This window comes from Psittacula echo, assembly GCF_963264785.1.
Source record: "Psittacula echo genome assembly, chromosome: 2".
Classification (NCBI taxonomy): domain Eukaryota; kingdom Metazoa; phylum Chordata; class Aves; order Psittaciformes; family Psittacidae; genus Psittacula; species Psittacula echo.
In genome coordinates, this window is record NC_137737.1 from 6,664,084 (window position 1) to 6,686,613 (window position 22,530).

Genomic DNA, 22,530 nt, shown 5'->3' on the forward strand with positions numbered 1-22,530 from the left:
TGTATATATATATATATACACTATGAACGTGTATCTGCAGCTCACTTGAAAGTCACAGAGATTAAAGGCAGTCCTTTTGAACAGGGAATAGTAACAAGCAAACATTTGTCCTTCCTGTCCCTGTATTCTGTACCATAGTTACGCACTTCTCACTGCAGTGTGGATTCTCAAATGGAGTTTACCCACATGCTTATGTACTACGTTAACTTCAGTGGTTCCTCCAAATACCTTCCATACTTGCTGGCTGACCTGAAGAAGACACCTTTATTCCCCCTTACCTTTTCTAGCACTGTTATCGACACACCTTTCACAGCTGAAGATGTGATTCTGAAGCCTGTAGCTGCTCCTCAAAGTAGAGAAGCTGATCCACTTCAAAGCAATCGCTTGCTCTAGAAACCATTTTCTCCAGGTGTCTCCTGATCTCCTCCTCACTGGCATTCTGCCGTCTTGCGTGCTTGAGATAGCTGTACACGGCCTCAAACACCTCTGCTCCCAGCTTCCCAATGGCAGATCTGGGGACAAGTATGAGAAAACGGTCAAGTAAAAGGTAATTCATACTCTACATTAACGCAAGCAATAGCTAGTACTGATTTTTTCTACCTGTTGTAGCTACCTTTGATTAAAATGATATACTGATGCACCTAATTTGGCTGACAGTACAAGAAACTGAAGTTTCCTGGGGAATTTCTTTATGGTTGTAATAGAAAGAGCCAGGAGTAAAAATCTGACCACATTAAAGTCATGGGGAAGCATGGCCATGGTTGTCATTACAAACCAAGACTCCTTTTCATAATGAATCTGATGTACCGTTTTATCTACAGTAAGCCTGGTATACAAACATGTATTATTGCCTCTAGGCTGCCTCAAAACCAAAAGGAGCAACCCCAGGCAGACATACACCAGTGGCATTTTATGTGAACAAACACACTTCAGGATTCGTTGCTTTATTTTAGCTTCTATCAAATAACAAGGAAACCATTGCACAAGCTCAGCAGGAGCTGACTGACACTTGTTTTCTGCAGCACTCTCCTTTTATTAGAAGACAGATCTGTAATTCAGGGGCAGAGAATACACTCACAGGACCTTAATGGTGATTTATAAAGAAGATCCATTTGCAAGCAGCAAGACAGTGAACCGCGCTTCTGTTTCTAAATGCAAACATCTTTAAACTCACGTATCACAAGCCACAGTTAACACCAGATTTTCCACTCAGTGATGGGCTCATAATATTTGGATGAAAGTGAGAAATTTCCCTTCAGCATATCAGAAACTATCTGCCCGCTCTGCACACACCCAGGATTTGTGTTGTTTTCTTTCACTACACCTTTACATGTTAGAGCAATAGAGATTTTATTGTCTTACAGTGTTGAACTGGCTCATTTTAGGGGTGATGATGCTCTTCACTTAGTTAGGAAAGGAGCTGGACTAATTGGGATCACCTTGCAGGAACATCTGCAATTTGCATTAAAACGTGTCTTATTTTGGGTAGGTAACGTTGTGGTAAGCAGCATTTTGCTAGGATTTCAAGAGTATTCAGGTGGGACAATCACTCCTTTTGCAGGAAATCTATCGTGGCATGAAGACCTCTTCAATAAATACTAAAATAAACCAATGGTATCTTAGATTCTAATGCTCTCACGTATTTCTCAAGTATTACAAGGATTGATGCCTTAGCACTTTGCTTTATGGTAATTCTTTTAGCAGAGCACATCTTCACTGTGAGCAGAGAGTGTGCTCCTGCCTGAAGGGCAGTGCTTGTGGGGAGCTGCCTGGTGCCCTGGGCTCATGCTGATTTCTTACTGTTGTCGTACATGTCTAACACCAGGGCAAGGCAAACTGTTCTAACCCCATAGCATCATCCAGCTAAAGGGGTAGCTGTTTTTTCATCTCTAGCCATCCTGTTGCTGCTGAGGAATAACATTGCTAGAGTGAGACTGCAGCCAGTGAAACTTCCACATCATGTCAATTCCTCCATCCTTAGAAAACCATGGTGAAGAATTTAACTTCATTGTTTCTCAAACTTCATTTGATATGAAAGCACCCAGTTTTCTCAGTGATACAGAACCACTTTATTTGCGTGTGAGACAGATACTTCTGAAAAACCCTGTTGTTATATATATTAGGACCTACTGCTGGTGAAAGTGCACAATACATCTAATAATGTACCTTTGCCTGAAGGATATCCCACATGACTGCTCTGATCTCACAAGAAGGAAGCATCTCCTCACATCCTGTCTGCCCTCTGCTTTTCCACAGCTCGGTCATGCCCGGCCATGATTCCAGCCCTCTGGATACACATCACCCCTCCTGCTGGCTCCCGACAGAGGTGGATTGGGAATTGGGGCAGAGAAAGCGAAGACCCAGGATCGGAAGCCACAGGTCCAAGCTGGAATCTCTGCAGGTGCAGACCTGACTCAGTCCTGCTTCCTGTAATTAGAAACTGCCCCTCTTTTTCTACCAACTGTGCTTTTTAGGGGAAAACTAGAATTGCTGGAAGGGATTAATTCTCAGACTCTGGAAATCTAGGGATTAGATAACCACAGAAAGCATGTAGCTTGGGATTTGCTTGGCAAATAATGTACATTTCTTCCCAACACTTTACCAGAAATATCACAGTATTTCTCTCCAATGGTTTAAAATCAATACATAAGAAGCGATTTTGAAATCACTGCTATTTCACTAATGCTTTTACTGACTCCTCTCTCCCTCTTAGACAAGTATGTTTAATTTTTTGGCAGTCCTGTCTACTTAAAGATGAAAAATGACGCAAATGTCCCCCAGGAGTATTGCTTCTGCTAATAAATGTGACCTGCAGACTTATATCTTCTTGGTTAAGCTTGGCAGAGCATGCAAATCAGCTAATCTGTATAACAGCTGATACAATGGGGAATGTGTTCATAGGTGGAAAATGAAGGGGTAGGTAACAAAAATTACTATCTGCTTTTACAAAAGAAGACATCAGGCTCTGTTTGGACTTGAGAGCTGCATTAATGCGAGGCTGCTACCACATCACACGTCTTCTATCACAGAGACACAAGTGTGGTATCTAAGACAGTAAATGTCAAATAGACATTACTGAGTGCATCTATCATCCTGATGAAGGGAGGGGGGAAGTGGCTTTCTGGAAAGTGAGGTTTGCCCATTATGGCCCCAATCCTATGCTAAGGGATATTTGTCCATCCATGAGAAGTCCTACAGAGGCAGTTATGGATTTTGCACTGACCTGTTCACAGTTACTTCTGTTTCACATGAAATATGGGACACCTGCATTACTGGTTTGAAATTATTAAAAGCCTTACCACCAAATGTGCTGTGTGAGCAAGTACAGGGCTCCCATTTACACTCTCTTTTGGCAACGTTTTCTGATTTACTGGCAGTTACTCTCTTTATGCCATCTTATAGCTCATTCACTGTCAAACTCAGTATTTTCCACCAGAAATGAGCCATCATCTGTTTCTCAGCCAGGACCACACGAGCAAAGGGGATACCTGACATCTGGCATTTCATTCCCGTAACAAACCTTCTGGGCCAGATCCCCATTCTACACTGCCTTAAATTGGTTTTCACTATGCTGAAATCAAAGGACTTACATCAGGCTCTGCCAACCAAGGGTCCGACCCAAGATGATATACAGTAATGTGCTAAATGTCACATCACAGATTGTTCATTCTCTAGCTCCAGTGTATTACAGAGGCTTAGATATAAGGAGAGATTCATTCATTGCTGGCATTTGAGCACTGTGTTTCCTAATTTTCAGCATCTTGTTCATGCAATGGCATTCACAGCTCTGTGGTTGAATCCTGTGCTCCCTGTTCAATGCAGGCAGCCCAGAAGAGCATTGGCCCACCACAACTGAAGAAAGTCATACCCTAAATCTGACACCTGTCTGGCTTTCCTGAAGTTGGGAATAACCGCTGTCAACTCAGGACTTGCTGCAATTCAACATGACCACATAGGTACGCCGTTGTCCCCTTTTGTCCCAGGGTCTGGGGCTACAGCATTCATCCAGAGAGCTGGAAACCTGGGGGGAAAATGGAATTCAAACCCACACCTCTCAAAGCAGTATCAGTCAGACTGAGGGATGAAGGGCTCTTCTTCACCTTCACTCTGATTTGTACGAAAGCAGATGTATTGGGACACAAGAGAACTGGACAATCTTAAGGTCCTTTCTAACCCTAACTATTCTATGATTCTATAATGGAGGATAACTCTGGATAGACTGAGGACTAAGGACAAAACTGGAGGTTTGGGCAAATGCCATTTGCATGAAACAGTCCCTGGATAAAATAGATGAGCAATCCTTGGGGTTCTGCAGTCCTTGGGACTGATATCCAGGTTACCCCATGTGAGTGAGTGCCCAAAGAATGTGCTTTCTCACTGCAAACCTCAAAAGACTCAACAGTGAGCCCAGCTTCCCTCACTCCTGTCTGCAGAGAGCATTCCCAATGCTCCAGGCACAGGCTGGGGACCTCCATAGCCTGGAGGCATGCTGCAACCATCAACCTACTACTAGCTGGACAGAAGATACTGCCAGTCCCCACACTGTCATCCATGGAAGCTGTGGTCTGAAAAACAATGCCTCTTGCTGCCAGTGTCTGTGCAGCACACAATCTACACTTAAAATGAACTGGAACAAGCCCCAGAGGCCATGGAGGCAAACAGATTTGTGGGTAATGATGGGGTTTGGGCATGAGATCAAGAGTTTGGGCATGAGATAGGTTCTCTCAAGGGTAAGGTGCTTCTGAGCATGCAAGAAGCAACACGAGTATCAGCAATATCATAGGCACTTACCGCTTGTTCGCGTTGTCAGCATTAGGGGGGAGCTGAATAGGAGCTTTGAGAACTGCAATTTTATACTCAGGGTGTCTAGAAATGTTCACAGTCATCTAGTGGATCTGGGCCCAAATGAATTTAACAGGCTATTTGGTGATTTGCAGTTGATTTCCTACACATCAGTGTAAAATTACTGAAACCTGACAATATAATAATGTTGTGTCCTCAACTAGCTGAGGAAGTTGTAAATCTTTCCCTGGGTGAACAAAGGATTTTTTATTATCCCATAGGTCTTTATTTTGACTATTCTGCCACTAGCTACATATTAACATTTCCTTTCTGGTTTGGAGATCAATTGCAATACACCTACCTTTATGCAACACCGACAAAAGCCACAAAACAAGATTAATGCTTAAGCTGGTGCTCCTCCATGGGCATTTAGCAGCCAAGTTAATATCTCTCAGCAGTTTGTCACCGCGTGCCTTGAAGGATAACTATGACACAAATCAGCAGCTAAGGGGGTTTTCAAGCTTCTCGTTTTCAAATGCCATTCGGCATAATAGTGACTATCATTTATAATCATTCTGCTCTCCCTCATCCACCCTCAAAGGAAACTGCACTTTTTGCTCTCAAACACTGAGTTTTCACTAGTGCCTTCAGAGAGCTCAATGTGGTCCATGCCTGGGAGCAAGGAGAGGCTCTGCAGCTGCTGAGTCACACCAGAATTACACCACGGTCTCTCTGGATCAGCAAGAATGCCTCACCTCTGCCATAGCAGGCAACAAACACACAGCTCCTAAGCCAACCACACGAAATTCAAAATAGTGATGTCACTCATGGCTACCTCAGTGTAAATGGTAAAAAACAAGATTCCTGGACATGGATTATCCATTCCAGTGGGCATTTATTTCTCCTTTTGATGCAGCCAGGCTGCCTGTATCCTACGCCAACTATATTGTAAAGTAGGAGGCAAATCTGTCATGATTAGGGCTCACAGGGCACAAAAGCAAGTGCATGGCCCTTCAAAAGTATAATTTCAGCAGATGTCACTTAATTCTGTTCTCCCTAGCTCAAGGGTATCCCCATGGAGTCCAGCATTATTACTCAGAATTCCCATCAATACAGCCAGCTCGGATTTGTCCTCAAACATGCTTTTTCTAGCTGTTAATTTATTAACCTTATATTTCCCCTTCAAACAGAGTAGAACCGTGCCACTTTGCAGCTAACCAGTAGTGACATGAATCTTGGAGAAAAAGATTGCTACATTTATCTCCTGAAATGACTCTGCAAAAGAACCAGGAAATCACGTATCTTTGATCTCATACAAAATATTGCCTTCTAACTGTACCAGAAAACCTTCAGGTATCTGCTACAGAATCTCATGGACCAGTAAACAAACAGGTTTATCTCCATCCCAACACAAAAGGTCCCTTTCCTCTCACGTTATCTCCCTGTCGTTCGGTGTGTTGGCATTACTGCCTATGAATGATTAAAACTTCTCTGAAACTTGAAAGAAATGGCTCTGGGTCCAAACTGCATTTGCAGGAAAGCTTGCCAAGTTGCTCTATACAGACCCTTTGAGATCTGCTAGGAGAAGCGCATTTTAAGGTCCATCATTTATGGGTTAGGAACTTACTTCTAAAGGCAGGGCAACACCTTTCTGGTTCTGACAGCTGCTCAGTCTTTGCCACGTGAAAAGTATGGCAAAGTCTAAGAAAAGCGATTTGGAAATAGGGAATTGAAAAGCATTATTATATAAAAGCTAGTAAAGGAAGCTCTGAATTGCTAATATTAACCCCTGCCTTCACCTTCAAGCCTCAATGGGCTTTGACTTCCATCATATTACTGCGGAATGAAGATTTCTTTACTTGAAGACACAAAGATCATTTTCACAATTCATCCTTAATTACTTCATAATTTCTGAATTAAAGCACCTTAATTTGATTGCAAACAAACCTCTCTGATGTCCTGCTTCACAGACCTGCAAAATCTAAAGCATATTTAGGACATGTTTTCCCATGAGCTGAGAAGGATCTTATTATTAAAAGCTGCAGACATGCAGCTGAAGAAATATCAACACTCATATTCTCCGTGCACCTCATCTTCTGAGATAAATGAATTGATAAAATAGGAATTGAAGCTGACACCTGCTCTTGGAAGAAGCGTTAATGAGAATTTAGAGCTCCTACTTGAATTCCAGCTACTACAAGTTTAGAATAGGGTTTGTTCTAAGAGAAATGTAATTATTAAGGGTTTTTTAGGTTTTGCCACAGGGAAAAAAAAAATCACAACAAAACATGATCACTTAAATCAAACCAGAATATTGCAATTTGGAAGTCTTCTATATTAACAAATTTACTGCCAATACTAAAAATGAGAGACAAACCAAATTTGCTTGTATACAGCAATTCTTCAGGAGGTGAAAATGACACTGTTTAGAGCCCACAAAGAGTTATGTGTAACGCACTTCCTCAGGCTGCAGTCACTTTACACATATCCTAAGATATCCTAGCCTTGCTAGAATGATTTTAAGCAATACCTTGGTTTCCAACAGTGTCATGGCATGCAAAAAAAATCTTTTCAAAGTCATGAGTTTAATTCATTCAACATCACTCATCAAGATCAAGTGAAAATACAAGGCATATTTAAAACATACCTGATGGCCTTTGCTTTGGTTATCGATGCATTTGTTTTAGACATGTGTCTGAAGAGCAGCACAATATATAGCTGCTTCTTGAATGTGGACATGCAAGGATACAGTAGTTATCTCTGAAAAGTCAATAGTTATATACAATAAGAGTGTAAGGACCTCATGGAGTTCAACCAAGCCAAGTGCAAGGTCCTACACCTAGGTCAGGGCAATTCCAAGCACAGCTACAGGTTGGGCAGAGAAGAGATTCAGAGCACCCTGAGGAGAAGGACTTGGGGGTGTTGGTCGATGAGAAACTGAACATGAGCAGCTTCAGTGTGTGCTTGAGCCCAGAAACCCCCCATGTGCTGGGCTGCATCAAAAGCAGCGTGAGCAGCAGGTCAAGGGAGGTGATCCTGCCCCTCTGCTCTGCTCTCGTGAGACCCCACTTGCAGCACTGTGTGCAGTTCTGGTGTCCTCAACATCAGAAGGACATGGAGCTGTTGGAGCAAGCCCAGAGGAGGCCACGAGGAAGCTCAGGGACTGGAGCACCTCCTGTATGGAGACAGGCTGAGAACATTGGGGCTGTTCAGCCTGGAGAAGAGAAGCTGCGTGGAGACCTCAGAGCAGCTTCCAGTGTCTGAAGGGGGCTACAAGGATGCTGGAGAGGGACTCTTCATCAGGGACTGTAGTGATAGGACAAGGGGTGATGGGTTCAGACTGAAACAGGGGAAGTTCAGGTTAGATCTAAGGCAGAAGCTCTTTCCTGTGAGGATGCTGAGGCGCTGGCACAGGGTGCCCAGAGAAGCTGTGGCTGCCCCATCCCTGGCAGTGTTCAAGGCCAGGTTGGATGGCGCTTGGAGCAACCTGGTCTGGTGTGAGGTGTCCCTGCCTGTGGCAGGGGGTGGGAACTGGATAAGCTTTAAGGTCCTTTCCAAGCCAAACCATTCTGTGATTTTATGATTAAAGCTTATCTAGTTCCAACCCCCTGATAGTTAGAATCATAGAATGGTTTGCCAGAGATGGGGCAGCCACAGCTTCTCAGGGCAACCTTTACCAGTGGAGGGGGATCTACTGCTGCTGTAAAGAACTCTTACTCTCCTATGAACAGTATAAGAACAGTAGGGCAATAGCCACTGCCTCACTCACCTTCATTTCTGCTTAGGCAGGAAGAGCCCAGGCTTCACCCATTCCTGCTTTCTCAGGTGTTGCCTTGGGACAGTAACAATTCACAAGCCAGCAGCATTCACTTCTCGCTGATAGGAGCAGGAACCGAGTTCCCTGCTTGGTCACATAAAGACAAGTTCAACATTCCTAGTGGAATTCCTAGGACTGTCCACCCACCATCTAATAAAAAACTAAATCCATTTCTTCACTGTGGTAGTTAAAAAATGTGCAGAAATGAATGTCTTTTAGAATTTAGTCTTTTTAGGACTATTTATCTTAAAGAATGCCCAGAGCCTAATCAATGACTTCAGTATGACCTTTCTTTCTGATCTTTAAAGATGAAGGCTGCATTCGACGCCAGCGTCACAAGAACAAGCAGCACATCTGCATACTGCTCATGACTCTGAACCAGTAGTGCTATGAGCATTCACAGGAACAGAATAAAAATATCACCAAATGCCTTTTCTCCATGCCTTCTGAAAGATGGCTTTACTTACACTCAGCAGGCGGTGATGAAATCTTCTGCCTGATCGTGGTATGCTGCTGTGTGCAAGACTTCAGGAACTGACTAAAAGGTGCTTACTGCTGTGCTAAAGGATTTTAATGTACTTAAAAATTTGGGGCATAAAAGCCTTTTCCTTTTACTGGCATACATTTTATTGAATTCTGAAGTGCATATTAAAGTTCACTGCTATTAAAAGGACTAGGACTCATTGTATATATTCATGGATACCTCCATAAAGGAGCACAGAATACTGTGTAGTTATGTGGGTTTTTTCTTGATTTTCTACATTATATTTTCAGGAAAGAAAAAACAAGAGGTACCTTCTATTCCAGACCTATTCCAATACTCAAAAATTAGCCCACAAAACACAAATCCTGATTTTACAAAGCCCAGAAAATGAATTTTGACTTATAGTGCTGAATAAGCTTCAAGGGGAAGCCTTCACTCCCTGGACATGAGTACTCCATAGTCTAAGAAGGTGCAACGGTGGATACAGCCAACTGCATTAAAACCCTTAGTAAGGCTTGTTCTTGTCCACAGTTTTCTGTACACACTTGTTATTACTTCTCACCTTTGCTTTTCCATTTTAGATCACGCAGCCCTGCACGGACTTGAGATGCATCATAAGGCTTTTGCTACAATGACTCTTCGAAGGGCTTTCCTTAGGGACAAAGCCAATCTTTCAGGCAAGGGCTACTGCCAAAGCTTTGGACATCTTATAAGAAGACTTGGACAAGTTGTATTGACCTCAGTGAAAGAAAAAGAAATAAGTGCTATAACAATAACAGGACAAAAAATGCTTTGGCTTGAGGAGTTGTTTCTGAAGAACAGCGTGGTTCTCTTCCGAGATGCATGTTCTCATAAAAAGACCACGGAAATAGTTGGGAAGACTCCATAGGGGAGCATCTGTGGAACAGTCATTAGTTTTACCTCGTGGATACCCTGGTGAAGATAATTTGGCTCTGGATACCATGTGAGAGTAAAGCTTCTGAGACTGAGGCATGCACCACGTTACCCAGTACCATCAAGAATGGGAACCACCATGAGAATGAGATGGTGGGCAAGACAGAAAATACCAAGCAATGGCTCCTCCTGTTTCCTGCATCTAACATGATTCCTCAGTCTAAAAGCCCAATACAAGGAATATGAGTCACACAACTCTGATTCATATATTTGCTTGACTTATCACTGTTAACATGCAAGGCTGGGAAGGAGAATAATGAGAAAAAGCTCAAGATAATCTTTGTGGGAGCTAGTTCAAGAAATGGAGATTTCCTATCAACATTGCATATCAAAATCCTTAGCACTTGAAGTAGAAATCTTAGCAGGGAGAATGAACTCCACTTGAAAGGTAAAGCTAAATCTCTGCTGCTGTAAACTTTATAATGAATACTTTACTAAGTACAATGAACTAGAAATTGTTGTCACAGGAGTAGGTGATTTTATCATGACTCTTACTGACAGAACAGCAATTCCAAATGCTGGAACAGAGTGCAATAGTAATTGGAAAGAGGATGTCAAGGAAAATATTCAGGGATTGCAGTGAAAAAAGCTAGTGACTGAATCTTAAACACTAGCAGTCTGCCTCTAAATTGAGCCCTGAGCTATTTTTTTACTTAAAATAGGAGGAGATCAAGGACTCTTACCTACTGTATTCAAGAACATCAGTGGTTTCCTTCTACATTCTTGCAAGGACTTTCAGCACAGCTTTCCTCTCACATGAGTATCAGTATAAAGTCCTACATAATAATACAGTAAAAGCCACCTATATTGGCACTCTGATAAAGAGCAAGTGTTTCTACTGTCAAAGAACGCCTTCAGCGCAGCACTGTGATAACTCAAGCAATGACCACATCATATCTTGTCAAGTGACTGTTCTGCTGCAGTTGTTTGCAAGCCCACACCACTCACACGTCAATTAGAAATGGCTAAAAGGCTCCTTTTCCTGTTCAACTCTGTGTTATTTTACATGAACCTATCATTTTATCAGAGCTAATAAGAGTTTCTTTCAATAATGTTACTGGTAATGGTTAGGCAGAACGCTTACTTTCTGAGTAATTCATGACATGAGTTTCCCTCATCAGAATCTATTGCTGTTAGCATCTGAAAATGATGCAAATCCCAAGCCTTCATACTTCTCTTTCTACAGTTACTTGCCACCTAAACAGATTTCACTGCACTTCCACATTGCCTCCCCTGCTCTTCTTCTTTTGTTTCCAAAACCATACCTCATCCCTAAAGGCAGCAACCATGAAGTTCTAACAGGTAAGGTTTATCCTGTAACCATGAGAACACAAGATGAAGGCTGTAAGATTAGTGGGCATTTTGACTAAACAATCCCACCCTGCAACTAGTTGGCACAACATGATGCACTTATTGATTTTTATAAGTACTTTGCAAGAAAAGGGAATGGAAAGCAATCAGAGTGGCAGGCTGAGACACCTGCTGACCGGTTGCACAATAAAGGCTAAGCTACAAAGTGCAGCTTATTTTATGAAATAGCATAAAACTGAACAACTTCTATCTGGCATAAACCTGGTGGGCATTTCCCTTGAATACATGGTGCATTTGGCACTGTCATTTGTGATCAGAATCAACACTGTTGTGGGTGCATTCATTTTCTTTAGAGGGCTCACTTCAAGGACTACTGGTATTAATTGTTTGAACTTATTTGTATTCTGAGAACACCCATCATATTCCTGGCACTGTCTGCCCACAGAAGGGAAAACTGCCCTTTTTAAAGACTGTACAATCTGAGATCAGTTGAATGTTGCAACCCTGCAGAGAAAAATTGAGTTCATAAATAATAGAGAGCATTATGATTGCCAGATCAGTACCTAAATTAGGGAGCAATAAATCTTGGAAGGCCATAAATTACTGAGTCAAGATAAAAGCTCACAGTACAGTAACCAGTACATTCTGGAAAGGAACCACAGATCTTTGTTTTATCAAGACATTGAAATCTTTATTAACAAAGCTGGGGTTTCAATGATGCTGAAAGCAATTAAACAATGAGTTTCAAAGGGAGCTGCACATGTAATTACTCTGTGTTATCTGAAAATCCTGACCAACAGCAACAATCATGTTTGTTTTAAATCATCATATCACGGGAAACAAAAGTCTTTTGTTCCAGGCAAGAATGAAGTGTGGGTGAAAGCGCAAACATGGTGAGAACATGACTATCTGAAAGTGATTTATGAGCATGTGTTGAGCTAATAAAGCAAGCAAAGTTCCAAATGACACTGACAGCAGTGAAGGCAAACTGGATCCTGGAAGGATGACAGTGATTGTGCAGATTACTACAAAAGAATCAGAAGTCACAGTCAACCTTCATCCTCCCTGGAGGCAAGTAGGCATCCAGTCTACAAAGAATACTGTACCCTCCACTTCTTTTTATTGATGGGTGGGGAAACAACACATGGTTTTCCTTGCTATGTTCTGTATTTTTTCAAATCAATCCTCTGTGTCTGAATATTGGTAACACATAAATATGTTACTTACTCCCTCATGCGTTTCAGTTTGGTCTCAGCCATAGTGCTGTTGAGAGCTCTGGATCCCTGGGGCACCGCTGGAGACACGCCGGTGACAGTTCCCGAGCCTACAAATCAATGCACAGACAAATAACCTTATTCACCTTCATCCCCTGAGCTCTATTGCAGAGTCAAGGGCAGTCAGAAGGAGGACGACTATTCTGGTTTCTCACAAGGTAGTGCCACATTAATTAAAGATGGACTGGATTATTAAATGCATATTAAGAGAAACTTCTTTCTGAGGGACAAGTAGATTTATAGCTTAAAGGCGCCAGAACTGGAACAACAATTTTCCTTCTCTGTAGCACAAACGGAATTACATTACAACAGAAAGCACAGACACTTGAGGAAGTGCTGGGACAGGAAAATATTCAACAAAATGAAACTTGCTTAGACAATACAAGTTTTCCTCCATTGTTCTTGCACTTGGTTAGATGAGCAATAACCTTCTTCCTAAGAGGCAAACCTCTCCTTTAGCTTGATTATTACTTTAAATCGAAAGCTAAAGTAGGATCTCTTTTTCTAATTATAAAGAAATGCGTGGAGTATGCAAAAGGGAAGGGAAGAACTGAGTAAGTCAAAGAAAAGGATTGGCACAGGAGAAAAATGAGCATGAGCTGGCTGATAAAGAAGTTTCGTTGGGAAATTAAAGGGCAGCCCTGAGGAAACCCCAAGTGCTGTGCAAATCAATGCTCATGACTTACTGGGTGGCATGCTGCTCTTTGAGTTGCTATGGAACTAAGGTCCAGATGTGGAGCTTCGGGGCTTTAGAAGCAATAAAAAATGGATGCCCTGAGCACCAGTGGTCTAAGGAAAATACAATATTTGTATTCTCTTAAGAGAATACATTTAACCACAGGCTTCACCTAATTCTGGTATTACTATTATTACAGGATATATCACAGTAGTGAGAGCTCAGGATACTCATTCTGCTTAGTGGGTTCAATTTATTTCTTGCTACAACACCTCCTTCTCCTCTGACGTTTCATTATTAAAGACATCCTTCTTGTTTTTTCTGGGATTCTGGGCTAAATAACTTATACTTTGTCTACTCTTTACAACTGCAGTTGGCCAAAAAAACCTTATTCTCTAAAAGCAAACTGGTATCTATTTTCCTCTCCATTTAAATAGGATTTTCTGGGTATTATGAGGCAGCTGCAAGGACTACCGATGGGAGGATGATGCAGAAGTGTGGTTAGTCATTAAAACAAATGAGTTCTTAAGTAAAAACTTCTAAGAGCTTTACCCATTGCTGCTACAACAAACCTCAAGATTTATTCCTGGGGTGACTCACGCCCCACACCAACTTCTGTATTGGAGGTATCTTCTTAGAAGCAGATACTTGATTAATAACATATTGTGCACCCAGCTTCAAGCAGTTTGCCTGCCCATCCGTCAACACAGAACAAGGAACTCTGCTTCTTCAAAAAGTGACCAGTGGCTCCAAGACTATGATGGCCACAGCTTTGATTACTTCCTTTCATCCTTTTTCTTCTTTGGTTTTCTCTTCCCATCAGCCCATGCTTCTTACAAGCAGGGTGAAACAGAGCTCGGCACTGGAGGAACCTCTACAAGGAGGACTTCCCAGGCTTCCCTATATTCTAGTTTCAGAGCTCATATTCTAATTTCAGATAATACTGAGTCAGGTTTATCCCAGCTGAACAAGTGTAAATGGAGCAGCTAAACACGACTGCAGTTCCACTGGGAGCCTTTGGGAACTCTGCTGGGCTTCAGAGCAACCTACATACACGCTCCTGCTGGCACAGCTCAACCCCATGGTCTTCAAGGACAGTGACCATGTCACCCTCAGTAAATAGCCTGCTTTCATAGAAGTTTCCTTTTTAGCTTTTCTTTTGTTGTTTTAGCGAGAAACCAGGCTTTCAAACTCTACATTTACAGACAGAATTTGTAGGGGATTTTATTATCCAATTGCAACCTTGAATTCCCAGTGATTTTTCTGTGCCTGGAATGAGATCCTGTAAACTGAAATAAATATTATCCAAACTTGGATCATCATTTTAAATTGTGTTTTAATATTTTAATTAGTTTTCTATTATTACTACCAGTACCAGAAACTGTAACTTTTGTATCCTTCAATATTTTCCTCTGGAGAGAATATGGCAGAAGCCAAGTTATCAAAAGCTTTTGTTAGAACATTCTGCACTTCTGGCCATCATGCTTTATGGCTCTATTATATTCATCATAAGCACTTAACTGTGTATGCCTTTTCTTTTGGCATATTTATACTTCTCTGCAGTAGCTGAAGGAAGAAGCAATTTTCAAGGTCACATTTTTTGAGTTATTTTGTTGCAAAATGGAAATAATTGAAATATAATGAATACAGACTGCTAATAACTTACATTTGAAGAGGAGATATCATCTTACCCCATGAGCTACTGTTCAGGACACTCTCCAGATACTTGACCATTGCCTCAATATCACTGTCCTGCGGAAAAATTAAATAAGGACAAGGATTAGTGTGAGCACAAACTTATAGAAGTATCCCACAGACATACAGGTTATTGCTTACACCAGTGAATGTCAACACTCAACTACAAAGAGTCTACATTGCTCAGGACTTTTTCCTGTTGCCTTCTCCTAAAACATCAGGCTTGGGAATGACCTTATATCCAATCTGGTCTCTTCTCGCAAGTAACAAGTGGATGGACAAGAGGTAAGGGCCTCAAGCTGCGCGAGGGGAGGTTTAGACTGGAGATGAGGAACAATTCCTTCCCCAAAGGGTAAATTGAGTAAACTTTTGGTCAAAGAGAAACTGAACATGAGCGGCTTCAGTGTGCACTTGAGCCCAGAAACCCCCCATGTGCTGGGCTGCATCTAAAGCAGTGTGAGCAGCAGGTTGAGGGAGGTGATCCTGCCCCTCTGCTCTGCTCTCATGAGACCCCACTTGCAGCACTGTGTGCAGTGCTGGTGTACTCAACATCAGAAGGACAAGGAGCTGTTGGAGCAAGTCCAGAGGAGGCCACGAGGATGATCAGGGGCTGGAGCACCTCCTATATGGAGACAGGCTGAGAACATTGGGGGTGTTCAGCCTGGAGAAGAGAAGCTGCGTGGAGACCTCAGAGCAGCTTCCAGTGTCTGAAGGGGGCTACAAGGATGCTGGAGAGGGACTCTTCATCAGGGGCTGTAGCAATAGGACAAGGGGTGATGGGTTCAAACTGAAACAGGGGAAGTTCAGGTTAGATCTAAGGCAGAAGTTCTTCCCTGTGAGGGTGCTGAGGCGCTGGCACAGGGTGCCCAGAGAAGCTGTGGCTGCCCCATCCCTGGCAGTGTTCAAGGCCAGGTTGGATGGCGCTTGGAGCAACCTGGTCTAGTGTGAGGTGTCCCTGCCTGTGGCAGGAGGTGGGAACTGGATGAGCTTTAAGGTCCCTTTCAACCCAAACCATTCTGTGGTTCTATGATACAGGTTTAACTGGTGAGACAATCTCAGGACTCCGTGCTACTATGGTAGAGGTTCTGACTTCTCACACAAATATTTTATTTTTGCCTTAAGAACTACATTTAAAGGAGCTATTAGTCCAAAATTTTCAAAAATCAGTGCAAGTCAATTATAATTTAGAGAGGAGGGAAAATGTGCTTGGTTGGTTCCCTGAAATGCAGAGCCCATCATACTCTGTTCTGCAAAATTTGCACATGAACAAGGGACAACATACATGATCCTAAGCAGAACCAGACAGCACTGTTCAGAGGCACTGTACACAAGGGCCCAGGGGAGAAATGAATTATTCCTGAACACCTTAGAAAGATCAATTTGCAGAAATTACTTGGGCATTTAAGTTCATTGATTTCACTGAGACTTGATCATTGGAGACAAGATGCAGCTCAGCTCATCCTGATCAGATCTAAATTAGGTGCCTTTTCCAATAATCTTGAACCTCCTTCAGGCTGCAATCCCCAAGACTTTCATGTGGCAGCCTCACCTGATAAAGCTACTTTAAGCCTTTCAATAAGTTTTCTCTCCATTGGCACTTTCTGAGATTCTTGGGAAAGTTTATAGGTCCACTGGTCAAGTCTTGCAGCTCACACTGTCCGCAAAAATAAGCCTAACATCAGGAGGAAGAAGTGGCAACTAGACATTGCCGAGGAATTAGAGATGGAACTTAGAGCTTATGCTTGAAGTATACTTCCAGCTTTAACTCGATTTACCCATAGGTAACACATGACAGAACCCCACTCTGAGTGCTTTACAGTCACAAGGAAGTTTACTAACAAAAATCCACCCTAAGGCATTCATGGGAGTGTTATCCTTAGTCCTGAAGGAATGTGAGAATCCTTCTCATTAATGTCTTCGAAGAATGGCATATGCATACACATATAATTCATGGTATTGATATAAACACACATACCTAACACAAGCCAATTTCAGTAATGTCAGTAGGACAAAATCTTGGAAGGAGCTTAATTTTCCCATGGAAAACGAGCATTCAGTGTACACTGTTTTCCCAAAGGTCACATATACCTGGTGATTTGGCTTAGAGACAGTCTGCGACGCTTCCGCATCCTCCTCCTCTTCACTGCTTTCTGAACAGGATTCAAACTCTTCATTGTAATATTCTTCTGCTACTGCTGGGTCTTCCGGGATCTCTAAAGACAATTATGACTTTATAGCACTTAGAAAAAAATGTATGATCTTAAAAAGATTAAAGGGATTTTATAGCACCCATGTTATGTCACTAGCAACACATTCTGTGATTGAAATCAAGGGATAGCTTCTCCGATTAAAATGTTCATCTTTGATGACATGCTAAGCAGTGCTAAAGCTGTCTCTGGCAAAAGATCAGATCCTCATCATGTGTAAATTAATGACCTTAAAGCATCTATATTGATTTTGGACTGAAATCAGTGAACCAGAGAATAACTCAGGCTGGAAGGGACCTCATGGAATCATCTAGTCAAAGCAGGAACTGAATGCAGCTTTTGTGAACCGGAATCATGGCCCAGTTTGGTTTTCTCTAACAACGTAACCTGTAGTGGACACAACTGCTGAGCTAAATGGAACGTGTTACAAAGCAGGCACATGTTTAAGAGACAGAGGAATTTTCCTGAAGCAAAAGCAAAGCGGAGTAGAAGAAACTGGTGAAGCCCAGCTACGCATACTTGGGTGTCACGCTCTCTGAATTTATGACTATCACAAGTTTTAGCAACAGCAGTAAGTGCAATATTAACATAGCCAACGAGCCTATGAAGTACAGTAATTGTTATTAAAACTCAACACATTCATCACATCATGAAAGCACCCTCCAGCCGCTCTGCTCTGGGCAAAATCCTTTAGCCTCCCAGGCTCTGTAAGTAAGGAGTTAGTGAAACAGCTCGAGGCCTGACTGCATCTGCTTCAGGGAGCAGACCTTTCTCAGCAGAAGCCCTGAAGCATGTGTTCAGTTCCAAGCAGAGGCTGGACTGTGGTGACTATATGAATAAAACAGCACATTTCCCACTTTTCCAGACAGAAAGCTGCAAAGCAAAGAGCTGCCCACAGGAGACATGGCTCAGCAGCAAGAGGCAGGATCAGAAGACAAGGGAGCCTGGCTGGCCAGACATCCCATCAATAGCCCTAAGCATTCAGAGAGAGATACTCCAGGAGAGCTAAGCGCCATGCTTTGATTTTAGGCAGTCCCTTACTGTCTTATCAAGATAAGCTACATCCAAGCCCAGGAACAATGTTTTTATGCTAGCAGTTTTCAAAAGGAAAATGTCTGCTCTCTGTCTTTGCCTGGCATGATTACAAGAAATGTTAGTTGAAGATGAGAGGATGCTGGGGAGGGACTCTTCATTAGGGACTGAAGTGACAGAACAGGGGGGAATGGGTTCAAACTTAAACAGGGGAAGTTTAGATTGGATATAAGGAAGAAATTATTTACTGTAAGGGTGGTGAGGCACTGGAATGGGTTGCCCAGGGAAGCTGTGAATGCTCCATCCCTGGCGGTGTTCAAGGCCAGGTTGAACAGAGCCTTGGGTGACATGGTTTAGTGTGAGGTGTCCCTGCCCATAGCAGGGGGTTGGAACTGAATGATCTTACGGTCCTTTCCAACCCAAACCATTCTATGATTCTAAGAAAATACAAAACGCTTAATATTCAGTTCTCATAAATCATCATAGCTTTAGCTACTGCTGATTTGTGCCATTCTCCCCAATTAAACGTACCTCTTGAAAGAAATATAAACCAACTTAAGCTGTATTGAAAGAAATCCAATTCAAACAATAAGACATAAAAAATGCTTAATACATTTTTTACTTGAGTCACATGAATTAAAAAAAATATCAAAAGAAGGACTCAAAGGGGAATACAATCAAAATCCAACAAAAGACCTTGGAGTCTGGGCAGGAAGAATATTTCTAATATTTAAGGTGTAGGAAAGAGAACTCAGTGAAAATGTGTTTATCTGCAGCACCAGGTGGCCGAGCTCTCCCACTGAGATACGATCTCTGACATCTACTGCCACCAAAGGATTGTAAAAACCACTTTCTTTTATTATAAGCTTGATTTACCTCCAAATTTCTCACACATTTTCACTCAGGTTTCTCCGTTTTAAGATCATAAAATGGTTTGGGTTGGAAAGGACCTTAAAGTTCATCCAGTTCCAACCCCCTGCCATGGGCAGGGACACCTCACACTAGACCAGGTTGCTCCAAGCCCCTGTGTCCAACCTGGCCTTGAACACTGCCAGGGATGGGGCAGCCACAGCTTCTCTGGGCACCCTGTGCCAGCGCCTCAGCACCCTCACAGGGAAGAATTTCTGCCTTAGATCTAACCTGAACTGCCCCTGGTTCAGTGTGAACCCATCACCCCTTGTCCTATCACTACAGTCCCTGATGAAGAGTCCCTCCTCAGCATCCTTGTAGCCCCCTTCACACACTGGAAGATACTTACAGAAGCTGCAAAACAGCCCCATATTCCACTGCCACCATTTCTAATTCTTCCTGTTTCTATTCTTCAGCTTTCTTATTTTGAAAAAAACCCAAACCAACAAACGCAAAAACCAACCAACCAAACCCCCAACGCTGTAAAATGAAGATCCATCTCTTTTTCCAGGCAGAATGAAGTCATTTTTCTTTCTTGCAGAGACACTGTCATTTCTGTGATTAGTCTAATTTTAGTAGGTTCATCTGCATTCTATCTATGTGTATTTATTCATTCAAATACATATGAAACAGCCTATTTATGATAACACAAACCTTGGACTACACTAGTGTTCTCTGAGTTGTCTTCTCCCACATTCTGCATCTGTTTGCTGTTGTACTTAAAAGTAGTAAAAGCACTAAAAATCCTCCCCTTCCCAGCCAAACAAGGTATCAGAATCAGTCTTTTTACTCATAACTGCAACTTAAAAATGCCTGCTCTGGCTAAGGTAAAGCTCTATACCTTGTGAGTAGCCCATGAGCATCCAAAACTGCTGGTGCCTCCAAACTATGTGGAAAGGCTGGCACTGGCTGTATCCCACTTCCAAGCCAGCTTTTGTATCCTTGTCAGAATTGCTCACCATTTGTTAAATTGCTTTGACAGCTGTTCATATATGGCCAGCTAATCCAAGCTCAGTAATACACTTCTCAATGCTAGTTCAGACGCTACTGATGTTCCAGGGTACATAAGTTTACCAGCTGTGATTTAGAAACCATTCCAAGTGCCATTTCTGAAAGAATACAGCTTGTCCAGTGGATGGGAACTTGGGATTTAGCCCCATATACAGGTCCTTACAACCTCCTGGTTTCATGACAAGCATCTTTAAAGAAGGTGCTTTCAAAACATCCATGTTTTCATTTAGACTATCTGGCTCCATATAATAGTTCTTTGGGTGCTACTAAGCAGAGTCAACTCCTAGTCCTCTGCATGCTACAGATGCAAAGGCACATCTCTGGTTCTCTGCAGAATTAATTTGCATACAGAACAGCTTACGTAGTTGAGACCTATGAGCAGATGAATTTCAAGAACACATAAGATGGCTTTAGCACAGCAGATATACCATAAATCCACATGACAAGCCGTACCCGTGCTGTCCTAGTGACATCTAACTGCAGGTAACTTGAGTTGGTATTTCCAGCTCAGGGAAGGCACTGTCAGGGAAGGTTGGAGCCCATATGCTTCCATTTCCACATCTGCAGTCCATCCTCCAGAATATTTGCTATCTGAGTTTTCCCATTGGATATCCATATACACCTCCAGTTTCCACTAACCACATAGCAAAAGGCCAGTTACTCCCACCATCCCTGAATATTACCAGTTCAGCTGCACACCTTAGTAATGTAGCATGGAAGAAAACTCCTCGGTTTGCACTTTCAGAGGAGTAGCTTTAACGAAAATGATGCTCTTTGGACTAGATCTGGTTGACTTTTGTTGCCATGCCTTCGCAAAGCCTAGCATGCCCTTTGTACTGACATAAAACAGAAATTAAACCTATTCATGCCTGGAAAGTATTTGGGTAAGAAAAATCAGTGCTAGTGAAGTGAACATCAAGTCTATCATGTCAAAACCGGAAAGAAAGCACTGCTGCCGAAACCAGGGTACTTCTTTGTTTCAAAACCTGGTCCAGGAGAACAGCATCATGTTTAAGAAGGTCCTGACACTGTAGCCCATTGGACCCCCTTGCTCACACAGCACTCCTGACCTACCCAAGCACAGTGAGTCCCCATGTGGCATACACATGGTATAGGCAGGAATTCTGCTTTCCTTGTAGACCCTTGCTAAATGGTAATATCCAATGTAAAGTTTTCTAACACAATGCCAGCTGGCCAAACATGGCTTTAATACACTCGTCCCTTGAGTGCCTGCTCTCCCTCTGGTACAGCACACTTACATGCTCCATATGGAACACAAAGGAAAGTCTCTACAGCTGCTTCTGCCCCTCACACCCTCGTATCTGCCAACTGATGTCTGAAAATACACTGTTTTATCTAGCTGTGCATCTTGCTCTAAGGCCAGCCACAGTACCTTTTATTTCCTTCCAAAGCACTTCACTCAGAGCAAGCCCAGCTATTGCTTCTGCCCTGCTCGGTGGTATAGTACTGAGACACTTGATGTTAGATATTCGAGAGAAAAGAAGCTTTGAACAATAACATTCCCTTTAGATTCCTTTCTATATTAACATGATGCTAATAGTGGAAGGAAAGATAAAACCCCGTTATTTAAAAACATCATAAATGCACAGTTATTTCCCAAGAAGGCAAGCTATGCAGAAAACAAAGGAATGTGATACTTGCAATATTTTGCTTAAATCCACCAAAAGCTTGTTTCAGGGAGCATGGCAACTTGGCAATAACATGAAAATGCTTTGATAAATATCTTTAATTTTCTCTTGTCTTGAAGCTATATGTATAACTGGTGCCTTGATGCAGCATTCTCATCTTCCAGTGCATGCAGACAGTAAGTAAGGCCTCTTTTACTTAAGAAAGGGAAAAGAAGAAAAAGGAAAATAGAATGGTATAGCATATGTTCATTTTCACCATTTGTATTCACAGAAACAAAGTAAAACTCAGCTTTTAGGGACTATTGTGCTTTTTTAATCCCAAGGCTTCATCGCATCTCTGGAAAAGGCAGATTTTCTCAGCTGGCACTTTCCCATCTAAAGGAAAAGAATCCTATAGTTCCACGTAGCTACAGTCCTTAGTCTGCACACTGCTACAGACAGCAATGTGAGGAGCAGATCATTCAACTGCTCTGACAAACATATACTGTCATAAGACAATGCACTCTTAATGTTACGGTGACATGAACCAAGACACTAAAAAGCATCAGTACCACAGCTCTGTTACCACATACTGCTACAAAGAGCTTGAAAAGTCAAGAGAGGTGGCCAGGACACAGACATCTGCACTGCTGCCCTGCATGGCTTTGTACATGAGCCATGCTGGGGAATGAGGCAGGAGCAGAGCAAAGCATTCCTCTTCTGCATCTGCAGCTGCAGGGGGTGGACTAG

General features: G+C 42.4%; 1 protein-coding gene across 1 annotated transcript in view; it reads right to left on the reverse strand.

Annotated features, from left to right (window-relative positions):
- Window positions 1-307: 307 nt before the first annotated feature.
- NEK11 (NIMA related kinase 11) overlaps window positions 308-22,530 on the reverse strand; it is a gene marked incomplete at both ends in the record, with an annotated part of 63,569 nt that continues 41,346 nt past the window's right edge. The window contains 4 exons of the mRNA XM_080610513.1: window positions 308-512; window positions 12,576-12,672; window positions 14,990-15,050; window positions 17,082-17,206. Of these exons, the coding sequence (XP_080466639.1) occupies window positions 308-512; window positions 12,576-12,672; window positions 14,990-15,050; window positions 17,082-17,206 (488 nt within the window). The remainder of the gene's footprint in view (window positions 513-12,575; window positions 12,673-14,989; window positions 15,051-17,081; window positions 17,207-22,530) is intronic.